At 51.2% G+C, this 19,199-nt stretch overlaps 2 protein-coding genes across 5 annotated transcripts in view; one reads left to right on the top strand and one right to left on the bottom strand.

Moving 5' to 3' along the window:
* The window catches only part of FANCI (FA complementation group I), a 102,035-nt gene extending 95,083 nt beyond the window's left edge, over positions 1–6,952 (bottom strand). For 2 of the 3 annotated variants that reach the window (XM_042988076.1, XM_042988075.1), the window contains exon 1: positions 6,742–6,952. In XM_042988076.1, coding sequence (XP_042844010.1) covers positions 6,742–6,846 — 105 coding nt within the window. In that variant the 5' untranslated portion in view covers positions 6,847–6,952. The remainder of the gene's footprint in view (positions 1–6,741) is intronic. The other variant, XM_007078234.3, reaches the window with a different exon arrangement.
* On the top strand, positions 3,069–14,946 carry RLBP1 (retinaldehyde binding protein 1). 2 transcript variants are annotated; one of them, XM_042988082.1, is made up of 8 exons: positions 3,069–3,140; positions 5,774–5,868; positions 6,174–6,302; positions 7,509–7,713; positions 9,424–9,602; positions 12,683–12,841; positions 13,996–14,106; positions 14,427–14,946. In XM_042988082.1, exons 2-8 carry the CDS (start codon positions 5,857–5,859, stop codon positions 14,583–14,585), a joined length of 954 nt encoding a protein of 317 aa, XP_042844016.1. In that variant the 5' UTR covers positions 3,069–3,140; positions 5,774–5,856; the 3' UTR covers positions 14,586–14,946. The 2 variants fall into 2 exon arrangements, with proteins under 2 accessions (XP_042844016.1, XP_042844017.1); XM_042988083.1 differs by lacking the exon at positions 3,069–3,140 and having other exon boundaries at positions 5,727–5,868.
* The last annotated feature ends 4,253 nt before the right edge of the window (positions 14,947–19,199 follow it).

Below are 19,199 nucleotides of genomic sequence, written 5' to 3' on the forward strand. Positions count from 1 at the left end.
CAGTGCTTTTCAAACTTTTGTGTGCGTAGACTCACTCCAGGGGCTCCTTGTGAACATGCACATTCTGACTTAGCCTGTCTGGAGAAGAACCTCACACTCTGCATTTCTAACAAGCTCCCAGATAATGTTGATGCTGTTGGTCTACAGGCTGTATTTCAAGTAGTAAGGTTTAGACCAGCGCTGTCCATCGCAAATATAATGGGAGCCATTACACTTGCAACTAGAAAATTGTACGTTTTCTAATAACCGCACCGAAAAAAGAGAAACAAGTGAAGTGAACTCATATAGCTTCACCCCAATATATCCAAAGCATTACTGTGTCAGAACACTAAGCCATGTAAAAATCCATAATAACAAATGTTATACTCTTTTTTGTACCTAATCTTCAAAATCCAGCAGGTATTTTTTTTATTTATTTACCTACCTAATTTATTTATTTTAGAGAGTGCGTGTGAGCAGGGAGAGGGGTTGAGGGAGAGAGACTCTTTTTTTGTTTGTTTATTTTTCACTTTTTTTTTTAAATTTTTTTTAACATTTATTTATTTTTGAGACAGAGAGAGACAGAGCATGAACAGGGGAGGGGCAGAGAGAGAGGGAGACACAGAATCTGAAATGGGCTCCAGGCTCTGAGCTGTCAGCACAGAGCCTGACGCGGGGCTCGAACCCACGGACCGTGAGATCATGACCTGAGCCGAAGTCGGGCGCTCAATCGACTGAGCCACCCAGGTGCCCCCTATTTTTCACTTTTGAGAGAGACAGACAGAGGGTGAGCAGGGGTGGGGCAGAGAGACAGGGAGACACAGAATCCGAAGTGGGCTCCAGGCTCCGAGCTGTCAGCACAGAGCCTGGCGCGGGCCTTGAACCCATGAACTGCAAGATCATGACCTGAGCCAAAGTCAGACACTCAACCGACTGAGCCACCTAGGCGCCCTGAGAGAGAGAGAGAGAGAGAGAGAGAGAGACTCTTAAGCAGGTTCCTCCACGCTCAGCACGGAGCCCAGCGTGGGGTTCGATCCCACCATCCTGCGATCACAACCTGAGCCAAAATCAGGAGTTGGACACTCAGCTGACTGAGCCACCCAGGCTCCCCAACCAGCAGGTGTTTTATACGCACAGCACATCTCGTGTTGAACTCTAAGTTTTTATCAGAAATACTTGATCACAGAATTTACAGTTGAGGAAGTAGAATCACACACCTAAGTTCTTCCAAACATACTTAAAAGTTTTCCAATAACTGCGTCCGGTATCCACTTTTAAATTTAAGTGAATTAAATTTACAATTAAAAAAAAATAAAGTTACAATTCAGTTCTTTCGTGCCATTATCTGATTTCAGGTGCTAAGAAACTACCTGTGGTTAGAGGCTTATGTATTGGCCAGTGCAGGACTAGATGCCAGGAAGCAGAGTGATAGAAATGAGGGGTTCCCCAGCCCCAGGGAGACTTTGGGAGGGAAACAGCCCAAAGCCAGACAGTAGCCAGAGCAGGAGCCCAGGGAAGGGGCTGTTGGAAGGAAAGGACTCAAGGTTCCTCAGCTGCACCCCAAGATCCAAGCCCCAGGTATTGCAGCCTGCTCTAGAGGAATGGGTCTAGAGAGACAAGTGGGGGTCAGGCACTGCTCCCCGGGACCACCCCTCAGAGACACTCTCATAAGCCCCTGGATGTCTGGAGAGGGCATAGGAGGGTGAGGGGATCCCAAACCTATCCAAGTACGAATGGGTTGAAAAACAAGAACTATTTCTGGGGAAAACCAAAAAACATTTCTGGGGACGGAGTCTGGACAATGTCCCATGCACAGGATCTTGACCCCTGCCCCAGGTACCCCCAGGAGGCAAAATCAGGACCCAGGATGACATTATGGAAGCCCGCTTGGAGGTCAGACCAAGGATGAGTTTTAAAACAAGGAGAATTTTCCAGTAGTAAAAACAGGGGGGCTCCCTGCCCTTGGAATCCCAGAGAAAGGATATTCTAAAGGGATCACCACCACATCCCGCCCGCCGCGCTCAGGGGAATACCAAAGCAGAGACTGGGAAGCCACCTATTGAGGGGCAGCAGAGGGGTTTCTTGTTTTACAGAGGGATGGATAATGTGGGTCCTCTCCACCCAGATGCACACCGATTGCGTATTTGGAGTAACTGCCACCATTTACTGTGCATTTATATTTTCTAAGTGCCAGGCACTGAACTAAGCACTTTTTTCCTCACTAAAGCCATGAGCCTGTCCTCTAATTATATCCCTACTTCTCGGAGGAGGAAACTGAGTCACTGAGTGCTGAAGTCACTTTTCACAGCTAGAAGGTGCCAGAGTTAGGATTTAAAGGTGGGCGGTCACATTCCGAAGCAGGCTCTTATCACTCCGCCATACTGTCTAGAAGGCGGGTCAGCCTGTCTGGCCCTCGTCCCACTCTGCCTTAACCAGCTACCTTTCCCAACTGACCCCACTCACTGTGCAAGTGACATCTACCACACCAGGTCCTGCTGGGCTGGGGAAGAGTGACAGGCCTTGGCTTTGCCACCGCTGCCACCGCATCCACAGTCACATTTAAAATATCCCTCTATCCGGGGGCAGCGGGGTGGCTCAGTTGGTTAAGCATCTGACTCTTGATCTCAGCTCAGGTCATGATCTCCTGATTCATGGGATCCCACCCCATGTCAGGCTCTGCGCGGAGGACGGAGTCTGCTTAGGATTTGTCTCTTTCTCTCTCTGCCCCTCCCCACCTCAAAATAAATAAACATCAAAAAAAAAATTCTCTCTTGCATGTCTTTCTCAGAACCCCTGCAACGAGAGACAGAGAGGGCAAGGAGGAGGGAATGGGGCTGGCCCACATCCCACCCTCACTGCCCGGCTTCCACATGGCTGAGCAGGAACTCAGGAGCAGACGCACACAAAAGAGGGCTTTGAGGTGGCTGCAGCTCAGCCCAGGCTGATCCCCTCTCCCCCCTGGTGCCTCACTTGCCCCTATCTGGGCCTCCCTGTAAACCTGATTTAACAGGAAACTGTGGGCTTTGAGAAGTTCCTTGTGACACATTAATCCCAGCCTGCTGACCAGACCACGCCCCCAGCGGAGGCAACCTCCAGGCTCCCCGAGAAGGAGGAGGACACAGGCACCAGGTAGCCCTAAGGAGGAGCTGGTGACCTGGCAGGTAAGTCAGTAGCAGGGGTCTAGCTGGGCCAGGGAGCCCAGGACTGGGGTAAGGAGTCGGGGGGGGGGGGGCGGTTCCTGTAAAACTGAAACCCACTGGCCATTCTCCATGTTGTGCCAGATCAACCTGATGGCAGATTTAGCAAATAAAAAGACAGGACACCCTGTTAAATGTGAATTTCAGAGGAACAACAGATACTTTTTTTTTAAGTATGTCCCATATACTGCATGGGATGTACTTATGTACTGCATAAGTAGTTGTTGTGCCTCTGAAATTGACATGTAATTGGGCATTCTGTGTTTTATCTGGCAACCCTAGATGGCAGGGAACAGCCTCAACGTGGAATGGTGATGAATGGTTTTTCATGGTATACAGTTCATAAGCCAGTATTTTAAAACCTCAAAATTAATTAGATTGGGCTTATTTAAAAAAGAATTGCAGTATTGACTTTAACCCTCTATTTCTAGGATCTAAGGTCTTGCCCTAATGATCTGCTTAACTGGCTGGGGGTATCCAGTCACTATCTCTCCTGTCTAAGCTCCAATTTGATAAGACTCTCTATTCCCGTTCCAGAAAAACCCAAGTGAGGCCACAAAGGATTGCAGTCTGTCTATCTCTGTGCCCACACATTTGGAAGTCTACTTGCCAGAGAGAAAGCTTAGATTTCGTTCCTGTTGGTGGATTTCCTACCCTGGCTAGGGCTGGGGAGCAGCAGAGGCAGGGAATGGGAGATCCTCAGACATTCCCTGGGATCCCCCAAGCCTCTCTGGGCACGCTAGAGCAACGATCAGTGTGATGCTAAGAAAAGGAAGGGAAGTTATGTTTTAGAGCAACACACTCACCGTGCTACGTACCTTACAGAAACGATAGGATCGTCATTACAACTCTATTTGATAGGTACAGTTAGTATCCCCAATTTGCAGATGAGGAAACTGAGGCTCAGAAATGTTAACTAACTTTCTGAAGGTCTTACAGGTGGTAAATGACAACTCCTGATTCGAACCCAAGTTTCTCTGGCCCTAAAGGGTTTTCTGCGACATCCATTCTCCTAGGGAGTTTGCCTGGAGATGTCTCAGCTTTAGATGTTACAGCAGTGGTTTAAGCTACCTCTGCCACTTACCAGTGGTGAATAGGTGACAAAACTGACCAGTGGGGACCGGGTCAGTGACGGCTCCTTCAAGGCCCTGGGGTATTTAGGCAAGAAAGGAAAAGAAATCTGGGAATAGGAGAGCTATCTCCAAAAATACTCAGTGGGTTGAGCAGGTTGTCCTGTGGACAATGGATGAGATTTGTTCCGGTGGCCACGCATCGCTTCTGTGTACATCATTTAATGTAACCTTCATAATCCTTCCATCTCCCTTTTACAGGGGACAACCAAGACTCAGGTTAAAGTACATAGTCTGCAAGTGGAAGAAACAGAATTTGAACCCAGGTCCAACTTTTGCCACAAGAGGCTGCCTCTCCGTGCCTCTCGGTTAAGTCACAGCTGGGCTTAGCCTGATCCCTGGCTATTTCTGGTTGTGTGATCGTGAACAAGTCACTTATTCTCCCTGGAGTCTGTTTCCTCCTGTGTAAAATGGGGGGAATAATACCAGCTCTGGCCCTGAGATAATGGATTTGAAACTACTTAATGCATCACAAAGAACAGAACACACAGCCGGTATTTTGATTATGTAACTAGTCCTCACCCGTGCAGAGCATGAATGCACCGAAGGGGTCATCCACCACCAGGCTGGGAAGTTTCTGGGATCCCCCTTTGGGCAGCAGAAAGAGGGCCACACCTAGCAGGAGGGATTGCCTTATCCTGCAGTGGTCATGTAATTTCAGAATGGAAGCCAAGGCTACTTTTTCCCTGGCTGGACCAACTCATCTTAAGAACTAGGGTTTGAGGTATTTTTATATATATTCCTTCTCAAAGGAGAGTTTCCCAAAGTGTAACCCAAGGATCATTTTCTTCAGAGTCCTCTGGGACGCTGCTTTAAAATGCAGATTCCTGGGGCGCCTGGGTGGCTCAGTCAGTTGAGCTTCCGACTTCGGCTCAGGTCATGATCTTGCGGTCGGTGGGTTCGAGCCCCACATCGGGCTCTGTGCCGACAGCTCGGAGCCTGGAGCCTGCTTCGGATTCTGTGTCTCCCTCTCTCTGCCCCTCCCCCACTCGTGCTCACCCGCTCTCTCAAAAATAAATAAACATTAAAAAAAAATTTTTTTACATGAAAATATAGTGCAGATTCCTGGGCCTGCCCCAGTCCGCACCTCCTGAGTCAGAATCACAGAAGGCAGGGTTCAGGCACCTGAATTTAAAAAAGAAAAAAATTTTTTAATATTTATTTGTATTTGAGAGAGACAGAGTATGAGTGGGGGAAGGGCAGAGAGAGAGGGAGACACAGAATCCGAAGCAGGCTCCAGGCTCTGAGCTGTCAGCACAGAGCCCGATGCAGGGCTCAAACTCACAAACTGTGAAATCATGACCTGAGCCATCAGACGCTTAGCGACTGAGCCACCCAGGCGCCCCAGGCACTTGCATTTCTAACAGATTCCTCTGGTGATTCTTAAGCACTCAAAAGTTGGAGATCCATTGTTCTGAGACGTAAGAGAACTGTCTTTCCATAACGCTGCAGACTTGACTCTTACAGTCTAGGGAGGAGGCTGCCTGGAGAGGCCAGGACAGAAGCTGGGCCCTTCTTTTTCTGACGCCTCTGAGACTTCCAGAAGCAGCATGTCAGAGGGGGTGAGTACCCCTGTGCCTTGGGTCTCCCCTCCATCTACCTTCCTTCCTCCACCCCCTTCCCCCCCCCCCCCCCCCCCCCCCCCACCACATCCTTCTCTGTTTCTCTATTGTTTCCTCTGCTCAGGGTTAAGGGCATTCACCCACACAACCTCCCAGTGGTCCGTGACCCCACCCAAAGGGAGGAGGCCTTAGCAGTGACTTTGGACGGAAGTACTAATTTAGGGTCTGAGCAGGCCCACTCACCTGGCTTGCTCAGGCTGATGGGGGGGCCTCTCCCTGTGTGTTCCTGACTTCTCTCTGCCCAGGTGGGCACATTCCGTGTGGTCCCTGAAGAGGAGCAGGAGCTCCGTGCCCAGCTGGAGCGGCTTACAACCAAGGACCATGGGCCTGTCTTTGGCCCGTGCAGCCAGCTCCCCCGCCACACCTTACAGAAGGTGAGGTGGCCCCGGGTACATCGAGGGGAGGGCTGACAAGGGGGCGATGTTGACAGCATCCTCTCTCCTGCAGGAAGAAGGGTCCAGCCCTAGCTCTCCAGGTTACCCTGAACCTAATGGACTGGACTGTTCTAGGGGGCCATCATCCTGGAGGTTAAGGCCATGTCAGCCACCTGGGCTGACCAGACACCTGGGCCAGCCTATTCCAAGACTATAGCACCAACAGAGTTCCCTGATGTCAATGCCGGAACCTAGGGCATCTGGACGGGGGATCATCCTGGACTCAGATGTGGGAACACTGGTTTGCAAGTGGTCCTGGGGAACAGAAATCCAACTGCTGCCCCCACCTGATAGCCGAGAGGCCTGGGTTCTAGAATCAGACCTACTTGCAACTTGCTGTGTGACCTCGAGCAAGTTGCTTTCCCTCTCCGGGTCTTACCTTATGAGAAGGTTGTTGGAGCAGCTCAGAGCGCATCAGACCGAGCTCAGTGGAGAGTGGCCCAGCTGTCCTGGAGCTGAGCTGAGCCTGGGCTCCTGCTTCCATCTCTGCTGCTGCCCCTGGACACCTCAAGGGAGATGAGCTCCCCCAGATCGGAGTCCCCCCTCCTTTGCCTTCCCCTTGCTCTTGCTGTCCAAGGACAGAGCTGCCGGAGGAGGCACGCTGAAGAGCTTTCCAGGCGCAGCCTAGGGGAGGAGAGTGAGGCTCGGCGGGGGCAAGGAGGGGGCGGGCTGCTATCTGCCGGTACCTTCGTCTTTGAGATCAGAATTAAGCCTGGGGAGCTGCCAGCCCGAGTGGGAGTCTCAGCTCCACCCCCTCCTGCCTGGATGACCTTCACCTCTATGGGCCTCAGCTGGCTCCTCCTGAGGCATGGTGCTAGAATACCCACTTTCTGGTGACTTGTTGTGGCCCGAGGTATTTAGCAGGGTGCTGCGTGAGGGTTCCAAGAAGCGTCATTAGAAACGTTTGCACCTTTGGCGGTCTCCTGCCAACAAACCCGGGGGGCGCAGTTTGACCCGATTTTCTGCGACTGTAATGGGCCGCGAGAGGTGCCGCCGGGGCAGGCGGCGGCTCTTGGGGGGCAGGGGCGCGACGGCCCCAGCGACAACCCCTCCGCCCCTCTGCCAGTCTGGCACCGGTAGGGCAGCCCCCACGTGCGCGCCTTGCGCCGATGTGTGACTCGCCGCCTCCACCCCACCCTGTTCCAGGCCAAGGACGAGCTGAATGAGAGGGAGGAGACCCGGGAGGACGTGGTTCGAGAGCTGCAGGAGCTGGTGCAGGCGGAGGCGGCGTCTGGGCAGGAGCTGGCCCGGGCGGTGGCCGAGCGGGTGCAGGGGAGGGACAGCGCCTTCTTCATGCGCTTCATCCGCGCGCGCAAGTTCCACGTGGGGCGCGCCTACGAGCTGCTCCGAGGTGAGCCCGCGCGGGAGGGACGGCCTGCAGCGGGGAGGTGGGGAGGCTGGTGTTGGCTCTCACCCAGGCGCTGAGGAGGCTGCCCCCTCCATCCCCCCTCCCTTTTCCTGCCCTGTGAGAGTCAGCCTCCCCGAGCCTCCTTATCCTTACCCGCAAAATGGGTGTGTGAACTAAGTGGCCGCCGAGATCCCTTTCAGCTCCGACAGCAATGAATGAGTGTGGCCGCACCGCGTGCCCAGAGAGCCGGCTCCTCTCTCCCAGTTCTGGGACTCCCTCGATAGACCTGAGTCGCCCCGATTGCGCGCCCAGGCAGGAGCGCGTTCCCCTCACCCCTACTCCAGCCTAGGCGTGGGCTCTGGGGGGCGGCAGGAAAGGTGGCTATGTGTGCAGAGTGGAACTGGGGATGGTACCAGCCCTGGGAAGGAGCCCTGAGGACAGGGCGGCCCCGGCCCTGCTGGCTGGCGGAAGACGAGTTTCCCAAGGAAATGAAATCCTCAGTGCTGGTGGAGAGAAGGGGTATCTAGCAGGTCCTCCCGCAGGCCACCGATTCTCCTTTTCTTCCTTCTTCCTTCCCCGGATGTTAATTCCCTCCCGTGATGTGCCGACCACTCTTACTTATTAAATTAAAAATTTTTTTAATGTTATTTTTGAGAGAGGGACAGAGTCTGAGGATGGGGGGCAGAGAGAGAGGGAGACACAGAATGCGAAGCAGGCTCCAGGCTCCGAGCCGTCAGCACAGAGCCGGACACGGGGCTTGAACTCTTGAACAGTGAGATCATGACCTGAGCCCAAGTTGGACGCTTGACCGACTGAGCCATCCAGGTGCCCCTGCGAACCACTCTTTTAGGCCAAAGGATGCAGCAGAGAACAAAGCAGACAAGACGTCTGCCTTCCTGGACTTCATGCTCTATTGGTGGAAATCACAAACCAGAGAGAGAAAATTACATAGACTGTGTAAGAAGGGATAATGAGGAAAAAGAAAGGAAGTGGATATAAAGAACTGAGGGGTTGAAGTTTTAGGTAAAGCGACCGGGAAGGCTCCAGTGCAAAGGGGACTTTTGAAGAACACGGGAAAGGAGATAACTTGGGGGAGGAGCAATAGGGCAGAGAGGGGAGGCCTTGGGGATGTACCCAGAATGCCGTAGGACTGTAGGACCGGTGAGGGGGCCAGGGGCATTCCCTAGGCAAATGCTGCCCAAACACCTCCCCGGGCCTGGCCTCCCAGGGTTCAGTGGTAGAGACAAACCACGGACTTGTTCAGGGTGGGTGACGGTGGGGTTTGTGGGGGGTGGAAGTGCTTCTGGAATCTGGAAGGTCCTTTGCATTCTGCTCGGGGTTGAGGTTTTCTCTTGGGGTCTTTTCCCCATCCCTACTCAGCTAACCCTGTGCCCACCTGGAAAACCTGTCCCTCTGCCCGTGGGCAAGAGGAAATCACAAACGTAATAGTCGTCTTCGGGTTTAAGATTATACATCACGCTTGCACGGTTTACAAATGGTGTTCATACCTAGAATCTTGCTTGGTTACTGCAGCAGTTTGGTGAGATAGGCCAATGTTTTCCTCCACAAGGGACTCAAAAGGTTGAGGATCCTGCATCAACACACAGGATGCACGTTGAGGAGCCGGGCAGGAGTCCAGGCCTCTGGAATCTTTCTGTGCCAGTCCCAGATGGGCAGGCTCCCTGAGGGGCTCTTCTGCTCTCCCTCCGCCAGGCTACGTGAACTTCCGGCTGCAGTACCCTGAGCTCTTTGATAGCCTGTCCCTGGAGGCCGTGCGCTGCACCGTGGAGGCTGGCTACCCTGGTGTCCTCTCCAGTCGGGACAAATATGGCCGAGTGGTCATGCTCTTCAACATCGAGAACTGGGACAGTGAAGAAATCACCTTCGATGAGGTCAGTGGGGGCTCGCCTGGCTCCCTCCCATCCCCTGGGCTGGGTTCCCCTCCCTCAAACCTGGCCTCTTCTGGACCCTCATTCCTGGCTCCCCAGGGGGCTAGGGTCTGTCGGGGAGGGGGAAAGGCCGGCCTTTTTCTGGGCAGGGGAGAATTCCTGGGGTGTGCCACTGCAGCTGGAAAACCTAGTAGCCTCCCAGGAGGGGTCTACTGGCCCATACATGACTGCCCCCTGGCGTTCCTGCCACGTGGGGGTGACAGCTGTGGGTCAGCCCTGCCAAACGCTGAAGGCTGGGGGCGACACACACAACAGGGATTAATGGACTGTGGACTGGGAGAGATTCTGGAAAGCGCAGGTTTCAACCTAATGACCAGCCTGAGGTCTCTGCATGTATTTATTTATTTCCCCGTATGACTTGGAGAATATGCTTTTTTTTTTAATTTCCTTTTTAAAATCATGCTGTGTTATTTTTTTCATCATGATAAGTGTGCTCTTTAATCGCCATCCCTTAAATCACCCATCCCCTCCCACCTCCCCCTCTGGTGACCAGCAGTGAAGAGTCTGTTTCTTGGTTTGCACCCCCCCCCCTCTCTCTCTCTTTTTTCCCCTTTGCTCATTTGTTTTGTTTCTTCAGTTCCACCTATGAGTGAGATTGTCTGGTATTTGTCTTTCTCTGACTTACTTAGCGTAATACTCTGTGTTTCCAACCATGTTGTTGCATGTGATAAGATTTCGTTCTTTTTTTATGAATGGGTAATATTCCATTATATAGACACCACATCTTTATCCATTCATCCATCGACGGACACTTAGGCTGCCTCCATAGTTTGGTTATTGTACATAATGCAATAAACATAGTGGTGCGTGTATCCCTTTGAATTAGTGTTTTTGTATTTTTTGGTTTCTGCATTTATATATATATGTGTGTGTGATTTTGCTTGTCAAGCCCTTAAGAGAGCTACCCTAGGTGGGTGAATTAGGGTTTGTCTTGGGAGACATGTGCCCCCAAGCCTTAAAAAAATTGTACATACTCACTTTAGAAGATGCTGTCTAGGGGCGCCTGGGTGGCTCAGTCGGTTAAGCGTCCGACTTCAGCTCAGGTCATGATCTCGCGGTCCGTGAGTTCGAGCCCCGCGTCGGGCTCTGGGCTGATGGCTCAGAGCCTGGAGCCTGCTTCTGATTCTGTGTCTCCCTCTCTCTCTGCCCCTCCCCCGTTCATGCTCTGTCTCTCTCTGTCTCAAAAATAAATAAAAAGAAAAAAAACACCTTAAAAAAAAATTAAAAAAAAAAAAAAAAGATGCTGTCTAGCTGTCCTGACATCATTTCTTGAGGAGTTCATCTTTTTTCCCAATGATTTAAGATCTTTGTCAGTCTATATTTTCATATATATTTGGGTCTATTTCTGGACTTACATTCTGTGTCATTGGTTTCTGTCTATTCATGCTCCAAGACCACACTGTATTTGTGTGTGTGTGTGTGTGTGTGTGTGTGTGTGTTTAAGGTTTTATTTTTAAGTAATCTCTACACCCAGCACGGGGCTCGATCTTAACGACTGTGGGATCGCGTGTGACCTGAGCTGAAATCAAGAGTTGGACACCCAACTGACTGGGCTACCCAGGAGCCCCTCATTAAATTTGTTTTAAGTGTTGCTGTAAATGGGGCTTTTTCTGCCATTATATCTTCCGATTGGTTATTGTTTGTATATATGAGAATTATTGTTTTAGTATATTAATTTTATGTTCTGAATTCTTTTTGTTACTTATGTTAATTTTAGAATTGATTCTCTCGGGTTTTCTAAGAATGCTGTCATATTATTGTAAATAGAGATGATAGTTTTTCTTTCCCTTTTCTACTTATGCCTCTGATTTTTTTTTTTTTTTTAACTTTGTTGCATTGGCTAACGCCTATAACAGAGAGTTAAATGGTGGTAGAGGTGAAGTGCTTATCTTGTCCCTGATCTTATCAGGGATACCTATGATGTTTTACATCAATTAAGATACTGCCTTTAGGACTGAGTGTGTGTGTGTGTGTGTGTGTGTAAAAGACTTTAAAATAGTTCTCTTTCTTTCTTTCTTTCTTTCTTTCTTTTTTGGTGTAAAAAGGTGATTTTATTAAAGCACGGTGGGGGAGGGGACAGGACCCATGGGCAAAAAGAGCTGCCAAAAATATTTCTTCTTGGGGTACCCAGCTGGCTTAATCGGTAGAGTATGTGACTCTTGATCTCAGGGTTGTGAGTTTGAGCCCCGTGTTGGTTGTAGAGATCACTTAAAAATAAAATCTTAAAGGGGGCACTGAGATGTTTAACCTCAGTCAGTTAAACATCTGACTTTGGCTCAGGTCATGATCTCACGATTTCTGAGCTTGAGCCCCTATTGGGCTGTCTGCTCTCAGCACAGAGCCCACTTTGGATTCTCTGTCTCCCTATCTCTCTGCCCTTCCCCCACTCACATTCTCTCTCCCTCTCTCAAAAATAAATAAAACATTTAAAAGAAAAAAGAAAATCTTTAAAAAGACTAAAGAATACTTTTTTCTTATTATATAAATGATATCTGCATTTTGGAAAATGCAAAAAAAAACAGAAATTAAAAATCATCCACGATTTACCACCCAGAGATTTCTATCATTGACATCTTTCCAATCCACTTTTTCTAGAAACACACATACACATGCACACGTACACATATTTTTTCCTATAAAAATGGGATCACACTCTACAATAATACATCATGAATGAATATTTTGCTCTATAATTCATATGTATATAATTTTAACTGCTCCAGAATATTTCATGGCATGAACGTACCATAACTTCACCAGTCCTTTATTGTTGGACATTTAGGTTGTTTCCAGTGTTTCTACCCTTGTAAGGGTACAGGGATAAACACCCTAGCATCTAACCATGGATATGACGTTCAAGGTTATTTTCTTGGGACACAGCCACGGAGGTGGAATGTTCCAGTTTAAAGCCTGTGACAAATTACCTCCAGTAAGGGATGCGCCGGTTAGCTCTCCCCCTCAGGACCTTAAGCCTTAATTATCTTTGAGGTTGGGTTTTACAGCCTTTTCATTCTATGTCTAAGATCTTGCAGGCATATTGTTTCATCCTGGAGAAGCTGCTAGAGAATGAGGAGACTCAAATTAATGGCTTCTGCATCGTTGAGAACTTCAAGGGCTTTACCATGCAGCAGGCTGCCGGACTCCGGGCTTCTGATCTCAGGAAGATGGTGGACATGCTCCAGGTGGGGCCTCAGAGCTCTGTCCCGTGGGAGCCTCTCACAGGGCAGGAGGCTGGGAGGCTGGGCCCAGTCTCCTGGTTTAACCGTGCGGGCAAGGACCTAAAAGGAGGACCACCTAGCTCCCTAATGAGCGATGGCAGCCACGAGCGCTTGCATGGTGACCAGCAGTGAGCCACGCATGCTCGTTAATTCCTTAACTCCTTGAGAACAGTCCCTCCCCTCTTCCCCATTTCATTTTACAGACCTCAGAACTGGGGCTCAGAGGGTCGAGTGACTTCTCAAGGTCGTAAAACCCTAAAGTGGCAGAGGTCAGACTTGAACCTACACCGTCTGACCTAGAATCCCGTTCTCCGTCCACATATGTCACACTGCCTCTCTTTGAACGTGACTTTGTCCCAAGAAATGGATTATCACTAATGTCCCCGACAACTCGGTCCAGTATATGCTGACATGTCAGAAGTCCTTTCTCAGAGCTAACCCTAATCTGCTTTATGCTTTATGTGTATGTGGGAAAGGAGGGGTGGGAAATGGGGGTCTGGGGGGCACGCTGAAGGATAGTGAGACATGACAGTAGTGTCCCTGGGGTTTATAATAGTTTCCAGGCCGCTCAGCAGGCTAACGGGTGTGAAAAAACTCAGGTCACCTAAAAACCATTTCATTAAAAAAAATTTTTTTTATGTTTATTTTTTTGAGAGAGAGAGAGAGAGAGAGCATGAGCAGGGGAGGGGCAGGGAGAGAGGGAGACCCAGAATCTGAAGCAGGCTCCAGCCTGTCAGCACAGAGCCCGACGCGGGGCTTGAACTCACGAACTGTAAGATCATGACTTGAGCCAAAGTCAGATGCTTCCCCGACTGAACCATCCAGGTGCCCCTCGTTTCTTTATTCCACCAAATAACGGCAAGGTTCGGTGCATCAGCAGGGAGAGGGCGGGGGTGCCTGGCCTCCGGGGCTTTCTCCCTGCAGTTTGGAGCCCCCGCGAAGCCAAGGTTCCCCCGATTGCTGGCCCGGGGATGGAACCTTTGGTGGGCTGTGTCCTTCGGGGCAAACTATGTGGTGAGGCAGGTCTGTCCTCCAGCCATGGGGAGAGGCAGAGGGGGAGTGCGTGGGAGCCTCTGAGGGCCCCGCGGCCATGGGTGGGGCGCTCTCTGCCTCTGCAGGACTCCTTCCCAGCCCGGTTTAAAGCCGTCCACTTCATCCACCAGCCGTGGTACTTCACCACGACCTACAACATGGTCAAGCCCTTCTTGAAGAGCAAGCTGCTGGAAAGGGTGAGGGCACGGGGCCACACGGGGAGGGTGCCCAGTGCTTATCTGGTGAGCGCGTGAGCGCGTGGTGGTGCTGTTGGTAGCAGGAGAGAGTTCACCGGACAAGGGGGACGACGGTGGGAGGAGGTGGAGGGGACCCCACGGGAGCCCTCCTCAGACTCCGTGCCATGGTCCTGAGCTGAGTGACAGCACATCGTGGAGGAGGACACCACCAGGCAGGGAGGGCACGCTGTGCCTTTCTCCTCCTGTCCCTTTCCTCCCCTCCGTCCCCCGGCCTTAGGGTACCCCCCCTACTCAGCTCTGTCTCCCCTGCTTCCCTGCAGGTCTTTGTCCATGGAGATGACCTCTCTGGCTTCTTCCAGGAGATCGATGAGGACATCCTGCCCGCCGACTTTGGGGGCACATTGCCCAAGTATGATGGCAAGGCGGTCGCTGAGCAGCTCTTTGGCCCCCGGCCTCAAGCCGACAACACAGCCTTCTGAGGACTGACGTCTCCGGCTGTGCAACCTGTAGTTAGCATCCCGGGCTCTCCTCGGCCGTCCTGGCCCCAGGAGGTTGGGAAAAGGGCTGCCTGAGGTGGTTCCTCTGCTCCTCCCTGTGCTTGGATGAGTTCAGGTGTCACCCTCCTCCCAAGTTCAGGGACGATAAAGCAGGGGGAGTTCCCTTGGACAAGAAGAATTGGGGGCAGTTATATTCCCACAGCCTCTGAAGCTCAGGACAGTGACTTGCTCGGGGTTGAGTTTCAAAGACTCTTCTAATTAAGCCTCTCGATGATTTCCTTTCTAGCAGTGTTGCCTCTCAGGGTCTGTGAAAACAGGCAAAGAGGCTGATTTATAGGTCTCTCCCCTGCCTAAATAAATAAATAAATAAATAAATTTAATTAAAGGATAAAAGAGTGGGGGATATAAAATTATCTGGCAAACATGCAATTTTGGCGACTGGTAGGCAGGTGAGGGGGTTTCCATATGGGATTCTGGGATTTGTGTGGAATCAGCTTTGAAGTGGCTCCATTTTGTGGTAGCCTGGTCCCCTCAATCGGGGGCAGTGTGACGCGTGCCGTGATGGTCCAGAACTTGGATCTCCTTCCAGAGTGACGGTTGTGTCCCCTCCTGTTTGGGGTCTCCCCACCAAAGGCTCTCTCCTCTAGCCCCCTTGCCTGTAGTGGTAGGTTTTTGTTTTTGTTTTTTTTTAATGTTTATTTAACATTAAATAACATTAAATAAAAGAGAGAGAGAGAATGAGCAGGGGAGGGGCAGAGAGAGAGGGAGACACAGAATCCAAAGCAGGTTCCAGGCTCCACACTGTCAGCACAGAGCCCAGCTGGGAGCTCGAACTCGTGAACGGCGAGATCATGGCCTGAGCCGAAGGCAGTCCCTTAAACGACTGAGTCACCCAGGTGCCCCGTCATCTGTACATGTAGGTAAAACGACCAGTCTCTGGGGCACCTGGGTGGCTCAGTAGGTTAAGTGTCTGCCTTCCGCTCAGGTCATGATCTCGAGGTTCGTGAGTTCGAGCCCTGAGTCAGGCTCCGTGCTGACTGTGGTCTCTGCCATTCCTGCGTGCACATGCTCGCTCTCACTCTCTCTCTCTCAAAAAAAAAAAAACAAAAACAAAAACAAAACCATGTATAGATGATATCTCTGAGTACTCTTGTCCTAATGTTAATCGGTGAAAGTTCTTTGTCTGCAGCCTGAGGCACTCTACCGTGATACACTTTCATTTTCCAGCTGTGCATCTTTTGACGCATGCAAACGCTTTCCGTCTGTAAAGTTGGCCTTCCTCAAGTGGTGATTTTTGAGCGTGCTCATTTCTTTTTTCTTAAAGTTTCTTTATTTTGAGAGAGAGAGAGAGAGTGCACACGCAGGCAAGTCAGGTAGGGAGAGAGAGAGAGCGAGAGAGAGAAAATCTCAAGCAGGCTCCGAGCTGTCAGCGCAGAGCCCAAGGCCGGGCTTGAACTCACGAACGGTGAGATGATGACCTAAGCAAAAGTCAGACACTTAACTGACTGAGCCACCAAGGCGCCCCAAGCGTGTTCATTTCTACCAATGAGACTCCCCGTTAGAGGCCCCCCGTCTGCTGAGCGTGCCGCTCCCTCTTGGAGAAGAACTGGCTGCTGGACACCGGGCGTGCGGTCACCGATACCCCTCCCGAGATCCTCCACTGATGTTCCTTGTTCCTGTAGACAGATGCTTGTTCCCATGGTTTAGCCAGTGTGGTGGGTGAGGGTTGGCTGGCCCAGCTGCCCCCTGCCCCCCGGAGTGACCCCAGTGATCGTCCCAGGGCTTTTCCACTCTTGCCCCTCCTTGTGGGCATGAAGCACCCTTGGTACTGAACCCACTTTTTGGGAAAGGACCTTCAGCTATTTACTGGGCTGCCGGTTCAATCCAGTCCCATCTGCTTTCGCTCCAGGAATTTTTCTTTTTATTTCTTTTTATTTTTTAAAGCTTTTTTTAAAATGCATTTTTTTAAATGTTTATTTTGAGAGAGAGAGACTGAGAGCGAGTGGAGGAGGCGCAGAGAGAGAGGGAGACACAGAATCAGAAGCAGGTTCCAGGCTCTGAGCTGTCAGCACAGAGCCCGACGTGGGCTTGAACCCATGAACTGTGAGATCATGACCTCGGCTGAAGTCGGATGCTTAACCGACTGAGCCCCCCAGGCTTCCCGCTCCAGGAATTTTTCTGATCCACTGAGAATCCTTGTTCTTGTTTTCCGGTGTGGGTATGTATATACATGTACACGTATATGTGAATGTACATATATATGCATTTATTTCTTATACTCCTTCTTTCATTTCTAGGGTTTGCAGTTTATGTTCATCACCCCAGTAACTTCCTTCCTTATAATGTTCACAGTCGACAATCCATGGTCATAAATGATATTTACCTAAGACTTCTGAGCTGGATGAGGAACGACAGCAAATTATCGTGGGTGGAGGGGTGGGAGGCTTGACCAGGGAGGATTTTCCCCAAACCCTTTTTTGCAAACTCTTCAAAAACCCTTTGAAAGGCGAGGGTCCCCCTTTCCACATCAAATCTTTCATGTGACTCTCGTATTTGAGCTGGAAAGAGTGGAGCTGCTCTGGTTGTACCCCAAGGGATCTCCTAGGACATCTAGAGCTGCGAAAGTATTTCAAGAATGAGGGCATGAACCACGGTGCGTCGGTGCCGAGGAGTCAAGTGATAAGAGAACGGAAACTTGCATTGGCCAGGATGGGGGGCACTGGTGACCGTAGGGTAGAGGTGTTGGCAGAGCGGGGGCAGGGTTGAGGCGGAGTTAAAGACATTTTTAAAGCTTTCAAGATATACTTTGAATTCTTTTGTGAAAGAGTTGTATCCCAAATCTGAGGGAAACAGAGGCTGATCCCTCTTGCGTGACTCCTATCTTTCCCTTGGCCCCCAGTTGCTAGAAGCCCTTGTAGACGCGGCCCAGGCCCACCCTCTGATTAGTAAGGGCTGTAATTTACAAATGAGATCAGGATGTGGGGAAAACCGGCAGGCAGATGCTGACCAGGAAGCTCTTGGGGCAGCATTAGTTCTCAACTAAGATCCAAATGGATCATTGGGGTCTCCGCTGCGGTCAGCAGGGCTAGCGCCTTAACTCGGGGCTGGGCTCTGACAAGGAAGGCTGTGTGGTTGGGACCCAGTGAGTGAGCTCCGACTGTGGGCTGGCATCGCCCCCTGCTGGTCTTGTCCTGGTACTGCTGCCTCTCCAGGCACAGAGACCACCCCCCACAGGAAAGAGAGGTGGGCAGCTGGGCCAGACCTTTGTCCGGGAAGGTGGTGCCACTTTTGGGAGAATGTGTCTGAGGACCATAAAGGTTAATGTTCAGCCTCACAAAATCCCAGCCGCCTGTATGCTGGTTTCCTATATGCGGCCACCACCGCCACAGCCATGAGAGGGAAAGAGAATAAAATACTCTCTTGAAAACCACCAAGTATGGAACGGGGGACGATGAAACCTGAATTTTATGCTAGCCACTTGCTGCCCTCAACAGCTTTCTTTCCGGAGACATCTGGGATGAGGCAGGAATCATGCCACCTAGAAGTAACTCGAACAAAGCGAGGGTTTTCCAAGTCCCAACCATGCACTTCTGCCATCCTCACGCGGGTCTTCGGGGAATATTGTCAGCAGATGGCGGCAATATGTTAAGGTGTGGGTGGAGGCCTCAGTAGGGAAATGGGCCACCAGCTTCAGAGAGCCTTGAACGAGACTGGCTACACCGCTCAGTCTCTGGTTTACCTAGGGGGATGCTGGAGGAATCCAATGCCACCTGGCGGTCGGCAAAGCTTGCGGGAAGAGGGATGCATGGGTCTTAAACTAGCCAGGAAAAGGGCTGAAGAGGCACCTGAGGGGTGAACGGGACCATCTTTCATCCCACTTACTGTGGTGGGCGTGGCTCTGGTGTTGCTGGGTCTGGAAGCTCACAGGATCCTCAGGACCCTCACTACTTAAAGTGGGGTCCCGCCAGGGTGGTGTCTGTGCCACTTGGGAGCTTGCTAGCCGTGCAGAATCTTAGGCCTCCCTCACCTCGGATCTGCTGAATTAGAATCTAAGTTTTAATGAGATCCCTGCAGGCTGGAGTTACCTGGGCAGCTTTGAAACTTCCAGGCCTGGGCCCCATCCCCAGAGACTCTGATGTTCTTGGTCTGGGGTGTGGCCTGGGCACGAAGAGCTCTCCAGGCTTCCCAGGTGGCTCAAACGCGCATGGCTCCAAGGCCTGTGTGCCGACATACGGAGGAGGTGAGGATATGGAGGAATTCACCCGGGCAAGTTGTAATATCTAAGGATTTGTACGCGAACTTCGCACTTGGCTCTTCTTTCCTGAGCGGGGAGGACAGAGGAGCAGGGCTGCAAAACGCCCCTGTGGGAAGGCAGCAGCTCATGGTGGCTATCCGGCCCAGAATCAGAGCAATTTCCTCCCTGGGGGCTGTGCCCAGAGGCTGCCCGGCCTTCAGGCAGGAAGTGTGTGGGCGGGTGCACTTGCGTTCCCAAGGTGACCATCCAGAGGCAGGAACAGATGCGGATCAGGGTTTGATGATGACCGCCAGGCCCGGGAATGTTTTTAAAAACCGTTTCCAGGCCCAGCTCAGCTTTCC

Source organism: Panthera tigris, chromosome B3 (genome assembly GCF_018350195.1).
Source record: "Panthera tigris isolate Pti1 chromosome B3, P.tigris_Pti1_mat1.1, whole genome shotgun sequence".
Lineage (NCBI taxonomy): Eukaryota > Metazoa > Chordata > Mammalia > Carnivora > Felidae > Panthera > Panthera tigris.